General features: G+C 43.1%; 2 protein-coding genes across 5 annotated transcripts in view; both read right to left on the bottom strand.

Moving 5' to 3' along the window:
• Positions 1 to 11,142, bottom strand: part of cc2d2a (coiled-coil and C2 domain containing 2A) — a 28,074-nt gene extending 16,932 nt beyond the window's left edge. The window contains exons 1-21 of one of the 2 annotated variants that reach the window (XM_041839147.2): positions 11,061 to 11,142; positions 10,514 to 10,632; positions 10,271 to 10,355; positions 9,451 to 9,507; positions 8,989 to 9,069; positions 8,487 to 8,646; positions 8,170 to 8,270; positions 7,900 to 8,004; positions 7,611 to 7,712; positions 7,305 to 7,508; positions 6,525 to 6,684; positions 5,930 to 6,066; positions 5,706 to 5,837; positions 4,803 to 5,012; positions 4,341 to 4,588; positions 3,974 to 4,130; positions 3,621 to 3,880; positions 3,198 to 3,375; positions 2,872 to 3,025; positions 2,608 to 2,752; positions 2,350 to 2,488 (exon numbers count right to left, since the gene is read on the bottom strand). In XM_041839147.2, the coding sequence (XP_041695081.2) occupies positions 2,350 to 2,488; positions 2,608 to 2,752; positions 2,872 to 3,025; positions 3,198 to 3,375; positions 3,621 to 3,880; positions 3,974 to 4,130; positions 4,341 to 4,588; positions 4,803 to 5,012; positions 5,706 to 5,837; positions 5,930 to 6,066; positions 6,525 to 6,684; positions 7,305 to 7,508; positions 7,611 to 7,712; positions 7,900 to 8,004; positions 8,170 to 8,270; positions 8,487 to 8,646; positions 8,989 to 9,069; positions 9,451 to 9,507; positions 10,271 to 10,355; positions 10,514 to 10,527 (2,829 nt within the window). In that variant the 5' untranslated portion in view covers positions 10,528 to 10,632; positions 11,061 to 11,142. The remainder of the gene's footprint in view (positions 1 to 2,349; positions 2,489 to 2,607; positions 2,753 to 2,871; positions 3,026 to 3,197; positions 3,376 to 3,620; positions 3,881 to 3,973; positions 4,131 to 4,340; positions 4,589 to 4,802; positions 5,013 to 5,705; positions 5,838 to 5,929; positions 6,067 to 6,524; positions 6,685 to 7,304; positions 7,509 to 7,610; positions 7,713 to 7,899; positions 8,005 to 8,169; positions 8,271 to 8,486; positions 8,647 to 8,988; positions 9,070 to 9,450; positions 9,508 to 10,270; positions 10,356 to 10,513; positions 10,633 to 11,060) is intronic. The other variant, XM_041839148.2, reaches the window with a different exon arrangement.
• Positions 11,143 to 13,330: 2,188 nt separating this feature from the next.
• LOC121532671 (complement C1q tumor necrosis factor-related protein 7) lies at positions 13,331 to 21,444 on the bottom strand. 3 transcript variants are annotated; one of them, XM_041838452.1, is made up of 3 exons: positions 21,245 to 21,444; positions 17,227 to 17,466; positions 13,331 to 14,128 (listed from the first exon to the last, which is right to left on the bottom strand). In XM_041838452.1, the coding sequence occupies exons 2-3, from the start codon at positions 17,456 to 17,458 to the stop codon at positions 13,500 to 13,502; spliced, it is 861 nt and encodes a 286-aa protein (XP_041694386.1). In that variant the 5' UTR covers positions 17,459 to 17,466; positions 21,245 to 21,444; the 3' UTR covers positions 13,331 to 13,499. The 3 variants fall into 3 exon arrangements, with proteins under 3 accessions (XP_041694386.1, XP_041694387.1, XP_041694385.1); XM_041838453.1 differs by having other exon boundaries at positions 21,314 to 21,444; XM_041838451.1 differs by lacking the exon at positions 21,245 to 21,444 and adding an exon at positions 17,894 to 18,824.
• Between the last annotated feature and the right edge of the window lie 1,322 nt (positions 21,445 to 22,766).

Raw genomic sequence — 22,766 nt, 5'->3', positions numbered from 1 at the left:
TTATGAGAGAGAGAGAGAGGTCATTATTATGATAGAGAGAGAGAGAGAGGTCATTATTATGATAGAGAGAGAGAGGTCATTATTATGATAGAGAGAGAGAGGTCATTATTATGATAGAGAGAGAGAGGTCATTATTATGATAGAGAGAGAGGTCATTATTATGATAGAGAGAGAGAGGTCATTATTATGATAGAGAGAGAGAGGTCATTATTATGATAGAGAGAGAGAGAGAGAGAGAGAGAGAAGAGAGGTCATTATTATGATAGAGAGAGAGAGAGAGAGAGAGAGGTCATTATTATGATAGAGAGAGAGAGAGAGAGAGAGGTCATTATTATGATAGAGAGAGAGAGGGGTCAGTATTATGATAGAGAGAGAGAGAGGTCATTATTATGATAGAGAGAGAGAGAGGTCATTATTATGATAGAGAGAGAGAGAGAGAGAGGTCATTATTATGATAGAGAGAAAGAGAGAGGTCATTATTATGATAGAGACAGAGAGGTCATTATTATGATAGAGAGAGAGAGAGAGAGGTCATTATTATGATAGAGAGAGAGAGAGAGGTCATTATTATGATAGAGAGAGAGAGAGGTCATTATTATGATAGAGAGAGAGAGAGAGGTCATTATTATGATAGAGAGAGAGAGAGAGAGGTCATTATTATGAGAGCGAGGTCATTATTATGATAGAGAGAGAGAGGTCATTATTATGATAGAGAGAGAGAGAGGTCATTATTATGATAGAGAGAGAGAGAGGTCATTATTATGATAGAGAGAGAGAGAGGTCATTATTATGATAGAGAGAGAGAGAGAGGTCATTATTATGATAGAGAGAGAGAGAGGTCATTATTATGATAGAGAGAGAGAGAGGTCATTATTATGATAGAGAGAGAGAGGTCATTATTATGATAGAGAGAGAGAGGTCATTATTATGATAGAGAGAGAGAGGTCATTATTATGATAGAGAGAGAGAGAGAGAGAGAGAGAGAGGTCATTATTATGATAGAGAGAGAGAGAGGTCATTATTATGATAGAGAGAGAGAGAGAGGTCATTATTATGATAGAGAGAGAGAGGGGTCAGTATTATGATAGAGAGAGAGAGAGGTCATTATTATGATAGAGAGAGAGAGAGGTCATTATTATGATAGAGAGAGAGAGAGGTCATTATTATGATAGAGAGAAAGAGAGAGGTCATTATTATGATAGAGACAGAGAGGTCATTATTATGATAGAGAGAGAGAGAGAGAGGTCATTATTATGATAGAGAGAGAGAGAGGTCATTATTATGATAGAGAGAGAGAGAGGTAATTATTATGATAGAGAGAGAGAGAGGTCATTATTATGATAGAGAGAGAGAGAGAGAGGTCATTATTATGAGAGCGAGGTCATTATTATGATAGAGAGAGGTCATTATTATGATAAGAGAGAGGTCATTATTATGATAGAGAGAGAGAGAGGTCATTATTATGATAGAGAGAGAGAGAGGTCATTATTATGATAGAGAGAGAGAGAGGTCATTATTATGATAGAGAGAGAGAGAGGTCATTATTATGATAGAGAGAGAGAGAGGTCATTATTATGATAGAGAGAGAGAGAGGTCATTATTATGATAGAGAGAGAGAGAGGTCATTATTATGATAGAGAGAGAGAGAGAGGTCATTATTATGATAGAGAGAGAGAGAGAGGTCATTATTATGATAGAGAGAGAGAGAGAGAGTCATTATTATGATAGAGAGAGAGAGAGGTCATTATTATGATAGAGAGAGAGAGAGAGAGGAGTCAAGAGAGAGAGAGAGAGAGAGGTCATTATTATGATAGAGAGAGAGAGAGAGAGGTCATTATTATGATAGAGAGAGAGAGTCATTATTATGATAGAGAGAGAGAGAGAGGTCATTATTATGATAGAGAGAGAGAGAGAGAGTCATTATTATGATAGAGAGAGAGAGAGAGGTCATTATTATGATAGAGAGAGAGAGAGAGGTCATTATTATGATAGAGAGAGAGAGAGAGGTCATTATTATGATAGAGAGAGAGAGATCATTATTATGATATAGAGAGAGAGAGAGGTCATTATTATGATAGAGAGAGAGAGAGGTCATTATTATGATAGAGAGAGAGAGAGGTCATTATTATGATAGAGAGAGAGAGAGGTCATTATTATGATAGAGAGAGAGAGAGGTCATTATTATGATAGAGAGAGAGAGAGGTCATTATTATGATAGAGAGAGAGGTCATGCAAACAGTGAAGTATATGGGACTGTATAAACAGTTTAGTGCAGTCTCCTGCTCACTGTGGTATCTGGGTAATATGGACCTGTGATCTCTTAGTAATGTGTAGTGTCTAGTCACCCACCTTTAGGAGTTGCATGATGGCTGCGTTGTTTGGGTCATTGGGATCCAATCTAGATTCAGTGGCCCACTCCCCAAGCTTCTTCATATCATTAAGACTAGATGCCCCGATGCAGGCGATGGCATCCAACTGTTTCAGTCCACTGCACAGACAAAGAGAGAGGAGGAGAAATACATGTACTTATTTATGAACGTAGGCAGTAACATAAAATAGGACTGCAGTAATTCACCTTACTAGATATAGTGTTTCTACTGTACGTACCTGTGCATGGCCTTGGACTGAGTGGTGGGCGGGGCCAGGGGTACATCATCCTCCCCTATAGCCCAGGACACACAGCAGGACAGCTTCCCAGAGGTCAGCAGGGTCTGACGGTTACTACCATCCGTCTCAAAGGAGAAGGGCACATCTGACAGGGCAAATGGAGAGCAGAGAGAGACCAAAGAAAGAGAGAGAGAAGGGTGTAAGAGATATGTCCAAGTATAAATATGCACAGTGTGTGTATGTATGGGTGTGTGCAGTGTGTACCGCTGCCGACGGCCTCGTGGTTAAACATGACCCTCAGGTTGCTGCTGAACTCCAGCTCCTCAGAGGGGGCACTGCCCGTCAGGACTGAGGACTCTGGGACTGGCACAAACACCTCTGCCAACAGGGAGGTGGACGAGCCCAACACCTCAAACACCTACACACCCACAGAACAACAAGAATAACAGGAGGTTTAAATGTGTCTGAAATAAATACATTCATTAGAGATAACATGAAGATAAATTACGATAATGTCATCTCAAAAATCATTGATTTAGTTCAATAATTTTGTTTTAAAAATCATTAACTGAAATCCAATATAACCTCACCTGCAACTTTATGCTTTCTGGCCAGTTGACTATCTTCAGGTTGAATATCTGACCAAAGTGGACTCTGAAATCTGAGTTTAGGGAGCGATTGTCTGTTCTGGAGACTTCTTTGTCATTGTATAAAACCTTAGTGAAGAGATAGCGCTTTGCAACATCCTCTCTTCTAGCAAACTCTCCCCTGTGGGGAAGAACAGACACAGTCATGCAAGTGAAATATGGATCTCCTGTTCTGTGGACTTTTAGAACCCCTCTAGCTGGACCCCTCTTAAAGGGACATTTCACTCTCAAAAGTTTTTCAGTGGTTTTCAGACCTCAAAATTAGACTAACGTCAAGAAGAAACCATGTCCCTTAGAGGTCTGAAAATATCTGACAAGCTTTGATTTGAAAGTGTTATGTCCCTTTAACTGTTTTCCTGTTCGTACCTGGGACACTGTTCATTAGGAGTGATGGGTCCAGATGCAGTGAGTTCAGGCATCAGGATGGGTTCCCCTGGTTTCCTCCTGATTCTGGAGGCCTTCTCTCTGACCTGCTCCTCAACACCCTCCATGTCTGGTTCCTCAGGAGGGTCTGGCTTCGAAGGTCCCAGCTCCGTGTCACCCTCTGACTGGTCATCATCATCGTCTTCGTCATCATCATCCTGAGACTGGGTTTTCTTCTTCTTTTTCTTCTTCTCTTTGGCTTTCTGAGTGTGAGAAAATGTATGTGATCAAAAACAATCTATTCATAAACCAGGATTGTCAAGGCCCCCATACTTAATCTTAGGGGTGATACATACCTGTTTCCTCCTCCAGGCCTTCCACTCCTCCTGCTGTCTCTTGTACTCAGTGACCTTCTTCTGGTAGTCTTCCTCCATCTCCCCCTGCAGCTCATCCACTTCAGCCTGGATCTCAGCCTCATGATCCCGCTCATCTGAGGCCCGCACCCTCTCCTCCCTGGAGCAGAGGGGGACACAGATCAGTTATCAACACCAAGCACAGGATCATCCACAACAATCAACATATAAACAATATCACCAACAGTACACTCCTACACATAGTACAGGGGCCATCTACATTGTGACAGTACCTCCTGAACATTGGACAATGTTTTTCCATCTTAATACAGTAACACAGAGTCCTAAATGATGGGGTATGTTCCATTACCTCCTGAGGTAAAGCTTGTATGGTGTGTTGGTGAACCTCTGGAAGTCCCTCAGGGCTTTGATCTCCTTCCAGACCTTGATGATGCTCTTCAGCAGGGATCTGTCCTTCTCCTGCTCAGTGTCCCGCAGCCTGCGAGTGTTCTTCACCTCCTGTTTATACTCAGATATCCTCTGCTGCATGACAGGAGTTAGGCCCTGCCTACCGTGGATCTCCAGCATGTTCCGAACAGCGTTCCTCAACCCATTCAGCTACAGCAGACATAAACCAGTATTAGCCACCACCAATTCTTTGACTTTTACTCATCATTTATTTACTGAATAAACAAATCACACAAGACATCTCTAGATCTAGAGAAGGAGAGGAGTCAGTTTAGGGTAAGTCAGAGTTGGTGCCACTGCTGAATAGCCTTTGTGCAATAGAAATATCATGATTTATATTCTAATTCTCTGTTCTGTGCTTTACCTTGGTAGTGAGGTGTTCTGTGACGTTCTTGTGCTGCCTGCTGAGGTGCTGGTCATAGAGCTGGACCAGGCGTGCTCCTAGGACGTGCTCCCGGCTGAAGAGGGGGTGATGGGAGAAGATGAGCCCTGAGACGTCCACATCCATCTGGTAGTCCCCGTTCGTGTCCCCTTCTCCTGCGATGTACTGACTGGCATGCTTCGACTTCAGTGCCTGTACCACAAAGGAACAGAGGTAATCAAACACTAGAACTCTAGAGAGTATCATACTACAGATGTAATCATATCTGCATATGTGTGTGTATGTTTTTGTGTGTGTGACGGAGACAGAGAGAGAGAGAATGAGAGAGAAGATAAACTACTCCATAAGGACTTGTAGTAATAAGGAATTGTAGAAATAACCACATGACGACCCTAAATGGCGTTGTATTGTAACTCTTAACCTCCTGCTATAATACAGTCTTTGTTGTCCTGGTGAACTCATCTGACAGCTGGAGCTACTTCCAAACGTTACACTCATCGAGAACAATATTATTGCCAATTCATGTTGCCAAGCAGCAGGCTATAAAAATAAATAAAGAGAGTCGCACACTCTATATACTCTAGCTCCCAGTAATGTATTGGGTAAGCAGCAGTCTTTCAGTTCAGTGACACTGGGATTGAACATTCTGTAAGGTTGTTTATGTGTGGAGAGCAATGTGTTTATGTTTATTAATGGATATTAAGACGAGGATATGGCAGACAAGTGATTATTTTCCAGTGCAGAAACATGTCAGGTGCTATAGGACTAGTTTGAGTACTATAGATAGATAAGGATTACATGAGGTGAGCACGGTGGAGGTGTGTCTTTGTTATACAAATATAATTAATTATATTGTCCATTTTAATTCAATGGTCTGTGTGTTACCTTCCTATAGACAGTCTGCAGGGCCGGATCCAGGTCTTCCTCCATGTGGAACAGAGGAGGTCTGGTGGATGACTCTTTAATGGGGTCAGGCAGAGCTATGATCCTGCCGTCGTCTCCAAACCACTTCCTCCCCTGAGCAGATTAATAGTCGCTAAATCAGAATTGATGCTGACATCGCCCACTAAAGCTCACATCATGTTCTAGTGGTACAGTGACTCTTTTACCTGCTGCTGTTTCAAGACACGGTTCTCTAAGATGTTCTGATTGGTCAGGGATATGGGAGGCCTCTCCCCCACGTATAGTCCCTCGTCCTCCAGATAACGGGGCTGCATGTTCTCTGGTACTTTACTGGAGGCTGGCACTGAAGCATAGATAGACAGTCAACATATATAGAGTACATAGACATTCAAAGAGACCATCTTATAACACAATTATATATGCAGTGCACACATCATGAGGAAAGTGAGTTGCGATGGGCTGTGTTAGTTAGGGTTTGGTACCTGTTCTTCAGAATGGCTATGTTGGTGCACCTATCTCATACTGAGGACACTCCAGAGGTCATGTTCAGACTTCAGGGGGATCTGCCCTTAATAGTGAGCCTGGCTGACTGTCCTCCACATGGGGGTCCTGCTGTCCTAGCTGTAGGAAAGATTCTGCCTGGCATCAGATTTATGTGGTTGCCTGTCTTCAGACTACCGGTCTGGCTGCTTTACAGGTACGGTTGGGTTAGGGTGGATACCTGCTCTGAGACTACAGGTCTAGTGGTGTTATAGTTCTGTCTGTACAAAATGACTGGTGTGCTTTTATTGGGGTGGGTACCTGTCAAAAAGCTTGGGGTGAAGAGGAAGTCAATCTCGCTCTGAAGACGCCTCTGGTAGCCCATGTACTCCGCCCTCTTCACCACCAGGAAGTCATGTGCTGATTGGTCGATAATGAACAGATCCTCCTCTTCATCTTTCACTAGAGGAGCATCCTCATCCTGGGGCGGGAGGGGTCACAGAGGACAAGATGCATCAATACTACAGCCAAACTGACGTCCTCACCAGCAAAACATACTGCCATACTGAAGTCTTTAAAAATTAACATTATCCAGGAAATGAAATATTAGGCCTGTAATGGTCAAGTTATTAACAGGATTCATGACTAATTGATAAGTGATGATGTTTATGGACATACTGTATGTTGTTCAAGTACACAGACTGACAGAGAGGGGAGATGTGCCTATGCTATGTTAAATCAATGTGGCTCAGGCCTCTCTCACTAGCCAAGATCAAATGGCAGTCAGAGGAGAGTTGTCTTTCATCTAACATATGGTGCCTTCAGCATCGATGCTGATCCAAGACCAGAAACACTATCCTGTCACGGTCCTAGCCAACTGATTTAGGAGGGTCTCAGGGTCCCATATCTTTTACAGCTAATTACACACAGATGCTGCAATCATTAGCAATCAATGGCAACAATATATGCTACTCATGCCATTTGTACTCTGGGAGTACTTCTACCCTTGTTTTCAGTCAGGCTAGTTTTCAGGGTCTAGGTCAATTACATTTTAATTCAATTCATGAGTTGAAAATTGATAATTATCTATGCTAGTTTTACCCGCTCCTCATTCTCCCCTAGCTGCTCCCTGTCCACTTCAGTGACCTCTTCCTCCTCCTCTTCCTCTCCTTCATTGTCATTCTCCCCTTCTGTCCTTGACTTTCTCTTCTTTCGACCTTTGCCCGCCTCTTCATGGGGTTCCGGGTCAAAGTTGAAAGTGCAAAAATTGTAGGCCTCCTCCGCTGTGGGTAAATCCATCTCCGACTACATTTGCAATAAAACACAGTACATTGATGAAATCATTAACCTGGGTCATATAATCTATCTAGATTACAAGAACCAAAGGAGAGCCGTTTGGCCACTCACTTTACTCTCCATCCTGACACGCCTGACTGTCTCTCGGAACTTGACTTTGGCGTTGAGGGGAGAAGAGTGGTCATCTCTCCCCGCCCTGAGGTCTGGCTCTGTCTGTAAAACATCAGCAGATCATGACCTTCACTGACAGGCTAGTTAGCATAGTGAATTACATTATTCAAAATATGGTTAACGAATTCTCCAATAAAGGATAATATCAGTACAGTGATGCTGGTACTGGACTAATATATGCACATAGACAGTGAAGAAAGTGAGTCGAAGTCCACGGTTAGGTCCTCACCTCTCTGTCAAACCTGGTGAGAGTGTCTCGGTCTCTGAGACTCTGCAAGCGACTAGCTGGCGCCTCCAAGGAAGCCTCCTGCTGCAGAAGACTTTCTGCTTTGGACTGATGAAGTGTACAAGAGACAATACAATTTCAATCAAACAATGAGATTTGTGGAGACTAAACAGGGAGCTTGGTCCTGACACCTTTGAATAGGAAATTATACAGAATTAGGAAACTCTGTAGTTAATCAATAATAAATATTGAGTAGAGCGAGGCTGTGTTTACCCTGGCTGCCCTCAACTTGTCTCTCATTCGCTGTCTCATGGTGGAGCTCTCTGAGTGGCTCGAGCTGGGCGTGGGTGTGGCCTGAGGCCGGGGTGGCAGGTCTGAGGGGAGAGACAGGTATGAAACAACACCTATGGGAGACAGAGTAGGGAGAAACGACCCTGGTAGTCCAGTCTGTTTGGGCTGTTAACCAACTCCTCTCTGTGTTAGCTCATGGTCAAGCCAATTTATGGTTTGACAGCGGTAGAAGAGTTGGCAAGTATGGGACCAGGCTAGGGAGGGACAGGTTAGAGGACATGCAGGATAGACAGTCTCACCTCCTCTCTGGGAGTGAGTGGGACTGGACACGATGACAGGCTCCTCTTGTTTCTCATCATCGTGGCTGATCTGTTGAACAGCAGTGACCTCCACCACTGTCTCATAATGGGGCTCCACCACTGAGTCATCAGGTGTCTCATCTGTAGATGCCTCCTCAAGCTAGGAGAGGGAGCAAGTGTCAACATTTTGTAAGAGGACCCATTTAATGAAATAGCCAGAAAATACTTTACTAGTAGTACTACTACTCTGTAATAACAGAGGGGTTTAAGTTTAAGAGACACTTGAAACCCCACCTCTTTAAGGAATACCTGGGATAGGATAAAGTACCCCCCTTAACCCCCCCCCCAAAAAAACTATTGTAAAGTGGTTGTCCCACTGGATAAGAGCGTCTGCTAAATGACGAAAATTTAAATGTAAAAATGTTAAGACTATTAATCAGCAGAAAAAGTGGTGATGGTTATAGCTAGGACTCTAGGAGCCAATGAATGCTAACTTTAATACCTTTTTCTTCCTCCTCTGTCTCTGAGCCTTCAGGTTGCGTCTCAGTGTATCTCCAGGCTCCTCCTCACTAGCTGTCAGCTCCTAATAATCCAACACAAACACACAGTTGGTGCAAAGTCATAGACATCCTACAATATTATAGGTAGGCCCTGTGACTTTATATGAAGGCAGCTGCTGCTTTTCAGAGTGATAAAATATCCCCTTCGAGCAGGGAGAAAGAAAACAGAAGAAGTAAAATGTTAGGAGAGAGGAGAGAACTACAGCACACAGCCTATAGAACTCAGTGAACTCTACAGAGGAAAGAGAGAGAAGCAGTCTGGACACGTCTCTTGGCGAGGTGGTGAACAGCGCAGGTCAGAGGACTGCAGTCAGGAACACAGCACACAAGGTGACTACAGGCTAGCTAGGCCACAGCACAGCACAGCAGAGCTAGAGGGAGGCTACGGGAGAAAACACACCAACCTCCATAGTCGTCTGTCCTCTCTCCTTACTCTGCTTCTTGTCTGTTGGGACCAGAGCCTACCAGGCAGATCATATCACTTAGACACAGAGCCCTGCCAGTTTGTGTGTGTGCATGTGTATTCACATTTGGCTTCTTCAGTGGGTGCAGGTGAGCCTCGCTTTCAGGACTTGTTGAGTCTTGTCAAAGTCTGTACTTCCTCTGTCTGGCAATAAAGTACATTGTATCTTGTCTCTTGCGGCTCACAGCTGTATTTCAATTGAATGTAGAGTAATGGTAGGCACATAGTGGGTCAGTTGCTTCTAGAGTGAAATGCTCGTCTGACAACAATACATTCAGAGATGCTCTCAAAACCTCAGCAGCAAGCTGGTCCGTTAATCAAGGACTGAGCGATTGTATATGACTGTTATATGTATATTATTTTTTAAATTCACCTTTATTTAACCAGGTAAGCCAGTTGAGAACAAGTTCTCATTTACAACTGCAACCTGGCCAAGATAAAGCAAAGCAATGCGATAAAAACAACAACACAGAGTTACATATGGGGTAAATCAAAACATAAAGTCAAAAATACAACAGAAAATATATATACAGTGTGTTCAAATGTAGCAAGTTATGGAGGTAAGGCAATAAATAGGCCATAGTGCAAAATAATTACAATTAGTATTAACACTGGAATGATAGATGTGCAAGAGATGATGTGCAAATAGAGATACTGGGGTGCAAATGAGCAAAATAAATAACAATATGGGGATGAGGTAGTTGGGTGGGCTAATTTCAGATGGGCTGTGTACAGGTGCAGTGATGTATGGTATGCATTACCTGGGTATCTGTATCCACATCATCTTTGACCTGCAGAGACTGTTGTAGCGCTCGTCGTTTCTTTCGTAATTTCTCCCGAAGATCACTGAAACCGAGGACAGTTTCACAAGCAAATTAGGCCTGCTGTGCATAGTCTATTTCTATTTATTCAACAAGAAATAATCCTATGGTCAGGGAAACCCAATGCACATTCTAAGTAAATATGTTTCTAAAAATAACAAGTTAAAGCAATTTGACAGTTACCTTGAGGAGGCCATATTGATGGTGGGAAGAAGTTAAACTTTAAATGGCTTGGTTTTAGCCTATCTACTGGTATCCCTAATGTGAACCGCTACATTGTATCCTGTAGAACGAGCTTGACTCTGCAATGAAACATTGTAACAGTTTTATTAGAGCGTGAAACAAATGAAACATTGTAACAGTTACTAGAGCGTGCATCAAATAATCAACAATGTAACAAAATGTACTGCTCTGTGGAACAAAGGCGAACAAATTCTAGAAAGTGATTTAGCTAGGTAAAAGCCCTCGAGCTCAGACAATGGTGTGAAAAACGATACGGATTCTGGTATTGTAAACTCGATATCATAATTAGCCTACAGTCCATTGGGCTTATAAACAACTACAAAGGTGGCCTCGGGTAATATTATAAGACAACTAGGTTATTCGATATACAAAAACTGAAGACTATGTGTACAGACCTGGAGGTAAAAAAAGACTATCCATTGGACAACAATAAGTGTTATGTGAGTAATTTCTCCCTCCTGACAACTAGAACATGCATCAGGCTTACCACGATTGCTGCTGCTTAGTAACGAGATCAACTACTCCTCGAACAACCTTGCAAACAGCATTGGTGCACCCTAGTATTGTATCCTATTCCCGCCCAGACATTTAGGATTTTCATTGATGCACGGATTTGTCAATCATTGAATATTGATGGCGTCACATTCTACGGTGTCCGGAAAGTCTCCTAGCTTTGCCTCCGTTTGTCGAATGGTATCTCGATGCGCACAGCAGTTGCTCAGCTGTTCAATCTTCATGGTCTTTCATTACATTTTACATTTTCGTCATTTAGCAGACGCTCTTATCCAGAGCGACTTACAAATTGATCCCCTCTCACCCTCATTTGGTCATTTGAATGGAAGATTGTGTGGTTTATCATCATGATATTAGACTATTCACATGAGCACTTAGGATGTACAATAATTACATGTGTCATAGAATATATTCCTCTAAATCCAATATTCAAATACCAGATCAGTAATAAAATTGGACATATTCCTGTCTTGTAGCGTTATTCACTCAATTCTGGCAAGGCTATTTGGCAACATTGTATCTTCCCACCAGTTTAGATCCAAAAAGGGATGAACACTGCATAGTTTAGTAACACTCTCCAGAAGCACACATGCAACAGAGACCCCCTCCCTCTCTTCTCTCTCATGTGTGTTTTAGAACTTTACTTCCCCAAAGGCTCCACCTGCTACAGCTGAATTAGAAACAACACACACACACGCCCCTCATGACAGTAAATATTTATTTCCATGTTAATGGGCTCCCAACCCCTCCATGCTCCCATACGCACCTGCAGAATTTTTATTAGATGAGAAAAGCACTATTTTCCTATGGTAAACATAACAGGAACACAAATAGCTTCACAAATTCCAGTGATCAGGACAAAAAACATATGGGGAAGAGTCCAAGACACACTGCTTTCAACCAGCTGGACCAGACCACAATGGTAATCTCTGGATAGTAGAGATATAGTAGATGACTTGATTACTTGTCTGCAGAATCAGACTATCTGCCAAACCTCTAGTGTTATGTGGGATGTTATGAAGATAGTGAAGTGTAATGATTGTGCTGATAGGGATGAACTGGTTTATTACAGCCAGTGTTCAGTAATGTGTTTAACATCTGTGTTACATTACACTTTCGGGATTGAGCATTTATATCATATCACCACACTCAAAAACAGTACAGTACTTGCCTTAAACTCTAATAATATTCAACTCTAATACTATTCAATACTTTTGAAAAGAATGTACAGGGCAGACTCATTACTGACTGAAGTGCATATCATAACATTTATTCATGAAACATACAAATCATAGCTTATTATTTACATTTACATTTAAGTCATTTAGCAGACGCTCTTATCCAGAGCGACTTACAAATTGGTGCATTCAACTTAGGATAGCCAGTGGGACAACCACCCTTTTTTTAATGGGGGAGGGGGGGGGGGGTATTCCTTTAAGAGGTAGGGTTTCAAGTGTCTCCGGAAGGTGGTCAGTGACTCCGCTGTCCTGGCGTCGTGGGGGAGCTTGTTCCACCATTGGGGTGCCAGAGCAGCGAATAGCTTTGACTGGGCTTAGATACTTAGATATTTTTCTCCAAACAAACATTGCTTACTTTCACCAAACAAAAATGGTTTCATACATGACTTTACCCAAAAACACACAACGTCAGACACACACATCCGGAATGAATTGTGAATAATGATGAGTGAGAAAGTTACAGACTTACAAATATCATACCCCCAAGACATGCTAACCTTTACAATAACAGGGGAGGTTAGCATTTTATTTATTTATGCCTCTGTAACTTTCTCACTCATCATTATTCATTCAGGATTATCAGTAATCATGGTAGCATCCACTTTAATGTAGAAGTGTTTAGAAACATATTCTATTCTTATTTACAATAGAAGTGACTCCAAAATGACACAATACATTATTTACCATTCATTTCTATTGGCCACAAAATAATCTGGAACACAACTAAAACAAACAGTAAATGCATCCAACAAATGTGTAGAGTCAGAAGCTTGATGTAATCATTGCGTGCTATGAATAGGGACCAAATACATAACTATTTACTACTTTAATTCACATATAAGTGAATTTGTCCCAATACTTTTGGTGCCCTAAAATGGGGGGACTATGTACAAAAAGTGCTGTAATTTCTAAACGGTTCACCCGATATGGATGAAAATACCCTCAAATTAAAGCTGACAGTCTGCACTTTAACCTCATGTATAATTTCAAATCCAACGTGCTGGAGTACAGAGCCAAAACAACAACAACAAAATTGTCACTGTCCCAATACTTTTGGAGCTCACTATATTTATATAGAATATAAATAATACATGATGAAATAGATACTGTGAATACATCAAGGGGAGGCTATAAACTCTCAGTCCTCTCAGTTCTTTATTGAGTGTAATAAGTCTCTATGCGTAGTCCTCTGCTAGTGAGTCCAGGTAGTTGGTGTCTGCATAGAGCAGGAATCCAGAGAACAGGCTGTCAGACCACCCTGCGTCCGCAAACAGGCCATTCTGGTCCTTGAAGAAGATCTCCAGCCACACCTCGTCTTCTGGGTTCAGGAACATTACTAAGGACCCGGAGGCCACGTCATGGTTTCCTGTGTTGGCGTCAAACGTCTTGATGCGGTACTGCCCGTTCTGCACCAGCCCGATGGCCAGATGCTTGTTGGCCAGTGTGATGTCATAAGAGAAGTAGTAGATACCTGGGTAGGCACAGATGAACTTTCCTGTCTCTGGGTTGTAGTGGCCCCCCTCATTGAAGAGGACCTTGTTGAACTTGATAGGTTCCTTCTCAGCAGGGTAACTGCTGGTGATTCCCACAGAGAAGGCTGCTTTAGGCACCAGGCTGCCACACCGGCAGACTCCTGCCGTCCCCCTTGGTCCTCGCTGGCCCTTGTTCCCTTTCTCCCCAAGGGGCCCTGGAGGACCCGGTAGGCCCCCGCCCCCGCTCGCTCCACCAGGACCTCTCTTCCCACCAGGACCCCGGTCACCCCGCTGGCCAAGTTTACCCGTTGGGCCGACTTTCCCCTTTACCCCTGAAATGGAGACAGTTGGTGTTCTGACTGACTGTAACTCCAGCTGTGTACTGCCATTGACACATACTTGAACAGTTATTATCACATTTGATCAGCATTGTTGGATTACTTGTAATATGAGTAAGCTGATTCCCTGCGCATGTAAAACCCCACTATTTAAGGATTAGTGAATAGGCTCAGTGCCTCACAGCCATCCTCGGTTATTATGTCGCCCTTGGAGTCCAGCCACAATCTATGTTTGACTGCTGCACTGACTGTTGTACAGTGTAGTGAAATCTGTGATTGTATTAAACCAAACCATCACAGAATAATTTTATTGGAGCTAGGAAAGAATGGACAGGATGCATGTGTATGCATGTACTGAATGTGTGCAAAAATGTGTGCTATTCTGATGTGTGTGTGTGAAAGAGTCTGTGTGGTATTTGCGTGCCTAGGTTCCTTTTAAATCTGTAAATCTGTAAAAGAACATCATGCAGAATGCAGGTACTGTGAGCCTGACATTTACAGGTCATTGATATAGTATGTATTGGATCTGATACTAATGCAAGGTTTATCTTAAAGCCACGTTGCTTTAAAAAAACAAAAACTGGTAGAGGTAGTTTTGATTTAAACCACACATCACGTAACTTTATCTGTCTGGCTCATGGTCTCCCAGGTGAAATATGGCTTTGTAGCTGATGTAGTTTGACCATGATTGATAAACACAATTTCAGAGATCACTGGAGGGTCCCATATGTCTTCCACATCAATCACTGCAGCCTCTTTAATGCCCTGAGAGCAAAACCATTGGCAGATTCAGATTGTGAAATGCCTGGGTTAGGATAATTAAAAAGGATTGAAATGTATTTTTGGTAGTGTAAACGTGTGTTTCGATTCAATCGTTTTAATGTTGATATATTTACTTACTGCCAAAAGGCCATGGCAATAAATAAATATACAGTAGGAGTCAATATTTGAACTGTGTGCAGGGGCGTCATCTACCGCAAAAATCTGAGGGGCCACAAAGTACGTGAGGATGGCTTGGGGGTGATCTGGAGGGGGGGTAGGCCCGCTGTCCGTGAGTTGGAGAATTTTGCATTTTTCATGTAAAGAATATGTTTATTTTTCTTCATATCTAAGCAGTTCTCTTGACTGCTTGACTGGTGGTACTTTTTTAAAAGAAACGAAATAAGCTTCCCTGCATCTGCATCAAATCTGGGTAAAATATTGAAAGGAATGTGTGTCTTATTCAGTACATTTAGTAATTGCTTGCTTTTCTAAAGTCTACTAACCTTACCAGCAGGCATGCCAGCTAAGATACAGTAGTCAGACAAGCTAGCTACTCTAACTTGATTGATTACAGAGAAAAAATATATATTTTTAAACAATTATTATGATTTATTTTTTAACAGGACAAATCTGAGGGGGTACGTGCCCCAGTGCTCCCTATGGGCATGACGCCTCTGACTGTGGGTATGTTTTATGGAGTTATACAGTGGGGGAAAAAAGTATTTGATCCCCTGCTGATTTTGTACGTTTGCCCACTGACAAAGTCATGATCAGTCTATAATTTTAATGGTAGGTTTATTTGAACAGTGAGAGACAGAATAACAACAACAAAAATCCAGAAAAACGCATGTCAAAAATGTTATGAATTGATTTGCATTTTAATGAGGGAAATAAGTACTTGACCCCTCTGCAAAACGTGACTTAGTACTTGGTGGCAAAACCCTTGTTGGCAATCACAGAGGTCAGACGTTTCTTGTAGTTGGCCACCAGGTTTGCACACATCTCAGGAGGGATTTTGTTCCACTCCTCTTTGCAGATCTTCTCCAAATCATTAAGGTTTCGAGGCTGACGTTTGGCAACTCGAACCTTCAGCTCCCTCCACAGATTTTCTATGGGATTAAGGTCTGGAGACTGGCTAGGCCACTCCAGGACCTTAATGTGCTTCTTCTTGAGCCACTCCTTTGTTGCCTTGGCCGTGTGTGTTGGGTCATTGTCATGCTGGAATACCCATCCACGACCCATTTTCAATTCCCTGGCTGAGGGAAGGAGGTTCTCACCCAAGATTTGACGGTACATGGCCCCGTCCATCGTCCCTTTGATGCGGTGAAGTTGTCCTGTCCCCTTAGCAGAAAAACACCCCCAAAGCATAATGTTTCCACCTCCATGTTTGACGGTGGGGATGGTGTTCTTGGGGTCATAGGCAGCATTCCTCCTCCTCCAAACACGGCGAGTTGAGTTGATGCCAAAGAGCTCCATTTTGGTCTCATCTGACCACAACACTTTCACCCAGTTCTCCTCTGAATCATTCAGATGTTCATTGGCAAACTTCAGACGGCCCTGTATATGTGCTTTCTTGAGCAGGTGGACCTTGCGGGCGCTGCAGGATTTTAGTCCTTCATGGCGTAGTGTGTTACCAATTGTTTTCTTGGTGTCTATGGTCGCAGCTGCCTTGAGATCATTGACAAGATCCTCCCGTGTAGTTCTGGGCTGATTCCTCAAAGTTCTCATGATCATTGCAACTCCACGAGGTGAGATTTTGCATGGAGCCCCAGGTCGAGGGAGATTGACAGTTATTTTGTGTTTCTTCCATTTGCGAATAATCGCACCAACTGTTGTCACCTTCTCACCAAGCTGCTTGGCAATGGTCTTGTAGCCCATTCCAGCCTTGTGTAGGTCTGTAATCTTGTCCCTGACATCCTTGGAGAGCTCTTTGGTCTTGGCCATGGTGGAGAGTTTGGAATCTGATTGATTGATTGCTTCTGTGGACAGGTGTATTTTATACAGGTAACAAACTGAGATTAGGAGCACTCCCTTTAAGAGTGTGCTCCTAATCTCAGCTCGTTACCTGTATAAAAGAAACCTGGGAGCCAGAAATCTTTCTGATTGAGAGGGGGTCAAATACTTATTTCCCTCCTTAAAATGCAAATCAATTTATAACATTTTTGACATGCGTCTTTCTGGATTTTTTTGTTGTTATTCTGTCTCTCACTGTTCAAATAAACCTACCATTAAAATGATAGACTGATAATTTCTTTGTCAGTGGGCAAACGTACAAAATCAGCAGGGGATCAAATACTTTTTTCCCTCACTGTATAAGGTCAGTACTGTACCTGCTCCACCCTTCTCTCCTTTCTCTCCTTTCCTGCCGTCTCTGCCGTCTCTTCCTGGGATTCCTACGCTCCCGTTGGCCCCTGGAGGCCCGTTGGGGCCAGGTTTACCTGGTGTCCCCGGCAACCCCGGAACACTGCAGATCAGACGAGGTGGAGCTCCTCTCACCTTGGCCTCCAGCAGCTGACCAATCACACACTGGCACAGAAAGGCCACGCCCACCAATCGCCACATCCTCAGCTCTGTAGAGAGAGAAAAGGACCGCCAACTCATCAGACCTACTGTAGAGTACGTGATACACAACCTCAGATGACCTCATTCACAAACGGGTGACATGCTCTTCTAATGGCAGAGTGTGCATGATCTGAGTGCATATTAATCTGACAAATCTGGGAACTTTCGTCTAAATTCTAAGTTGAGAAACAGCCCAGTTTAGATTCCAGTTATTAGATACGACCAGAAATGAAGACAAAACAGTGTCCTGGCGGGAGAGGAGCATGTTCTAGTGCCAGCTAGCTAGAACAGACAGACTGAGATAAGATCGGAGGGACTAAACACAGGAACCTGCTAAAATAATAAGCATTAGTCACAGCACTATAAAACACAGCAGATTCCCCTGTAAAATAACATATGAAGGAATCAAGCACTGAAGGAATCAAGATTACGCACCACACTTCTCTCCTGCCAAACTACAGCCACAGCGCCAGATGTGGGTCCTAATGGACAACGCTGCGTTTTGGACTCTCTTTTTCTCTGTTGTCAGCACCCCCAGTCGCATGTCATGTTTTAGCGGCTGTAGCAATGAGAGAAGACTTTGCCTCGCTTCCAAGCCAATTCCCTTTTGTCAATGCATTCCTTAGTTATGACACAACAGCCAGAACAACTGTGTCAGAGCAACCCAATCGTGAAATAACCCTCTGGACACAGACACGCACAGAAACACAGCCATGCTATCTGCTCTTGGATCCAAGAAACACTGACAGATCACAATAACAATCATGTTATTGAAAGAGTTGATGATTGCACTTAGCAATGAGATAAATCATTGTTTAGAAAGAGAGCGAAAGAACGGGTACTTTGGTTCTGTAAGGACTGGGCAGCAAACCAGGGTTCATCAAGTGACTGTATGGACGGGATATAAGAGACCACATCATGGAGACCTTTCTCCCCCTGGCACCCATTCTGTAGCTGGATACCATACTGTAGCTGGATACCATACTGTAGCTGGAGACCATTCTGTAGCTGGATACCATTCTGTAGCTGGAAACCATTCTGTAGCTGGAGACCATTCTGTAGCTGGATACCATACTGTAGCTGGATACCATTCTGTAGCTGGATACCATTCTGTAGCTGGATACCATTTGGCAAAACATGATAGGTCATAAGGCCTAAATCATACAGATGAAGTAAGACACTTAGTTACACATCACATGCAAACATAATTGCTGTTAGATATGCTTCTTAACAGTAATTATATTCCATTCTCTATGGTAATTATACTGTAAACAATATGCATGTATGGCGGTAACGGTCGGCAGCTGTGGGAAAATGCCTGGGAGTTTATCTTCTGCTTCAGCATGTATAATGTAGTTAACATACACTGAATGTACCAAACATTAGGAACACCTTCCTAGTATTGAGTTGCACCCCCCCTTTTGCCCTCAGAACAGCCTCAATTCGTCGGGGCATGGACTCTACAAGGTGTTGAAAGCATTCCACAGAGATGCTGGCCCATGTTGACTCCAATGCTTCCCACAGTTGTGTCAAGTTGGCTGGATGGTCACTTTCACTGGAGTGATGGACAAACTAACAAATGCCTGCCCTTGGCCAGTCCAGTGTTGTGTCGTGTGATTGGTTGAGCGTTCTTGTGTGCGTGACTTCAATCAGATGTGCTGCAGAGCCGTCTGTTTGCTGGCTAGCCGGCTTGATAATTTATAGCTCAGTGGCTTGAACAGTATGCATCCAACGACTTGGGAAACCCAGCTTCAACTTGATACATAACCAAATACACTGAATGTACCAAACATTAGGAACACCTTCCTAGTATTGAGTTGCACCCCCCCTTTTGCCCTCAGAACAGCCTCAATTCGTCGGGGCATGGACTCTACAAGGTGTCGAAAGCGTTCCACAGAGATGCTGCCCCATGTTGACTCCAATGCTTCCCACAGTTGTGTCAAGTTGGCTGGATGTCCTTTGGGTGGTGGACCATTATTGATACACACAGGAAACTGTTGAGCGTTAAAAACCCAGCAGCGTTGCAGTTCTTGACACAAACCGGTGCGCCTGGCACCTACTACCATACCCCATTCAAAGGCACTTAAATCTTTTGTCTTGCCCATTCACCCTCTGAATGGCACACGTGCACAATCCATGTGTCAATTGTCTCAAGGTTTTAAAATCCTTCTTTAACCTGTCTCCTTCATCTACACTGATTGAAGTGGATTTAGCAAGTGACCTCAATAAGGGATCATAGCTTTCACCTGGATTCACCTGGTCAGTCTATGTCATGGAAAGAGCAGGTGTTCTTAATGTTTTGTACACTCAGTGTATACAGTAATGTAACAAAAACCTGAACCATAGATTCAAACAGGTACAGATATGGATATTTGTGAGATCTGAGTATATTCATGTCTGTAATTCTGCTCTTTGTTGGTGTGTATGTAGTATGTATGGGCAATTGGGCGTGAGCATGTTAGCTCTGTGTGTCTGTATGTTTTTACATCTGTTCCACGTCTGTGTGTCTCTGACAATAGTGTGTGTTTAGGAATAGTGGAACTAACATTGGGTTTCCATGGCTTTGAGTTGTAAAAAAATTCTGCAAAGTTTGTTGTGAGATATTAGAGATACAGAATGAACACTCTGTCCTGAAGATGGAAGACTTGATGATTATGATCAGGGGAATCACAACCCACGGAACATAATATAAATCATTTGTGTAAATGCTTTATTCGCACACATGCAAATGCTTTATAGTCCAACACAAACACACACACACACACACACACACACACACACACACACACACACACACACACACACACACACACACACACACACACACAAAGCCCCCCCAATGAACATACATACACAAATTCACATACTGGTGTGAACAAGCTCAGCCAGCACTGTGAAATAGATACCCCCTGGCCCCCCATAATTAATTAGGGCTATTTACGCTCAAGGCAGCTGCTCTCGGTGGAACATGTTTTTCGATTTAAGGATAATATTGTATTGAACTCAGCATAGAGCCAGTATGAGAGAGGCCCTCTGAGGGAGAATCCCCGCCCGCCATTTCTGCCCAGCAGGGATGATGTCATGACTGGGACCTACCCATCATTAAAGCACTGACTCTGCTCTACTCTCAGATGCATGCATTCTCATACACTGAGACAAAATGTTCACCTGGGCATACACACGCTCACACACACAGAAAGAAAGGACAGAACTCACACATTCTTAAACGCATAGTGCCATTATTTTAATTGGTACACATGCTAAAATGAACATTATAAATTGGGTGGTTCGAGCCCTGAATGCAAATTGGCTGACAGCTATGGTATATCTGACTGTATACAACGGGTATGACAAAACATTTATTTTTACTGCTCTAATTGCGTTGGTAATCTGTTTCTAATAGCAATAAGGCACCTCGGGGGTTTGTGATATATGGCCAATATACCACGGCTAAGGGCTGTGTCCAGGCACTCCGCGTTGCGTCGTGCATACAAACAGCCCTTAGCCGTGATATATTGGTCATATACCACACCCCCTCGGGCCTTATTGCTTCAATTAAGACAAAGGTGATGACCAGCTGAGGTTACTTTGAGATGATGAGAGTGAAATAGCATGTCAGCGTCTCTGATCTATTCTAAAAATGTATGGCGGGTTCAAGAACTTATACCCCAAAGTAAAGAACATGAGTTTTATTTATCATAATCTGAGTGATCATAGCACTGGCATACTGTATGTATGGTACTAAGAAACATGCAGATGTTCCATTTTCCAGTTGAATGCTCTTACCACAGGCTTGAGAGCTGCTCCTCCTGTTGACAGCTTGAACAACTTCAAATTAGTATAATTGTGTCAAACCTCAGATCTCCTTCCTGGTCACAGTCCTGTCTCCTTGGTGATGAGAGATGAGTAGAATGTCCTTGGATAACATAGTCTCCTTCTCAACCTCTCTGTCTCGCTCTCCTATCCTCCGTCTTTGTAGTGCTCCCTCTGTCTCTCTGCTCCCTCTCAGAGTCTTGTATTGTAATAGTAGCCTCCCTGGAGTCATTCAAACCTTCCCCTCTCTGTTTCACTCACACCCCTCCCTCTTTCTCCCTCATCCACTCCCTCTGTCTCGTTACAAACTTTCCACAAAGTAAAACAACTATCACCAACTCAAGGACGGACTTCATAAGTTCAGAGTGCAGGCCTGAATACACACCCTTTCCACCAGTCCACATTAAAGAGTCAACTCCTGACATCATACATCATTCTGGAGTGTGATTCTTGTAACAGCGTGATCATTCAATTTTGTTTTAGCAACTCTGAGAAGTTGCAGCAATAACAGCATTTAGCCTCTAGATGGAGCTATACTGCATATGCACTAAAGGTTCAGGTAACTAACAAAATAATGGGAACACTTGAGTAAATGAGGAATGCAAAGTATATTGGAAGCAGGTTCTTCCACATAGGTGTTGTTCCTGAGTTAATTAAGCAATTAAGATCCCATCATGCTTAGGGTCATGTATAAAAATGCTGGGCAGGCCATTATTTTGGCTACCATGACTATGCCCCATAGGATAACAATGCCCCCATTTACATTGCACGAGTGGTCACCAGATCACAACCCAATTGAACATTTGTGGGAGATTCTGGAGCGGCGCCTGAGAGAGCAGTCAACAAAACACCAAATGATGGAATTTCCCATGGAAGAATGGTGTCGAATCCCTCCAATAGAGTTCCAGACACCTGTAGAATCTATGCCAAGGTGCATTGAAGCTGTTCTGGCGCGTGGTGGCCCAATACCCTATTAAGACACTTTATGTTGGTGTTTCCTTTATTTTAGGACTGTGAGGAGGATGGCTATGGTATGGTATAGGGCCTTTGGTAAAGGAGTGCTGTAGGATGGGCTCCTGGCTGGTGTTTGGCTAGTGACACACAATCTCTCCATGGAAGCACAGGCAGGTGTTCTGAGTGTGCAAATGACGGTCACCTTTACCCTGGTCATGGTCACACCTGGCCACCTGTCAAAACTGATCTCCAAACCCATTTACTCTGAATCTACCCTTCCCTCGCCTCACTCCCCTACTCTCCTAGGATGCTTGCTGTGCTAAGCAGTATACCATATTGACTACACAATGGCCATATATTTACAAGTCCAAGGGGAGCCCAGCCTCTGGCCGGGTCTATAATGCATTTAAGAACTTCTCAAGAATACTAGCTGTTCTATAGACTCAGAGGAGGCATATAATGATTAATATCACTCACTACACTCCTATTCAGACTAGAGGACTCCTTGTACAGTTAGGCTAGTAAGCAGAGGGTAATTTCT

Source organism: Coregonus clupeaformis, chromosome 20, assembly GCF_020615455.1.
Source record: "Coregonus clupeaformis isolate EN_2021a chromosome 20, ASM2061545v1, whole genome shotgun sequence".
NCBI classification, from domain to species: Eukaryota; Metazoa; Chordata; class Actinopteri; order Salmoniformes; family Salmonidae; genus Coregonus; species Coregonus clupeaformis.
The sequence above is the reverse complement of the archived record's forward strand: the minus strand, read 5'-3'. Positions and strand labels throughout refer to the sequence as shown.

Coding starts and splice junctions, on each gene's coding strand:
- LOC121532671 (XM_041838451.1), bottom strand. CDS start 18,002: ATGCGACTGGGGGTGCTGACAACAGAGAAAAAGAGAGTCCAAAACGCA. Junction 17,467..17,893: donor TTTGGCAGGAGAGAAGTGTG/GTGCGTAATCTT, acceptor CTCTCTCTACAG/AGCTGAGGATGTGGCGATTG. Junction 14,129..17,226: donor AGGAGAGAAGGGTGGAGCAG/GTACAGTACTGA, acceptor TCTCCATTTCAG/GGGTAAAGGGGAAAGTCGGC.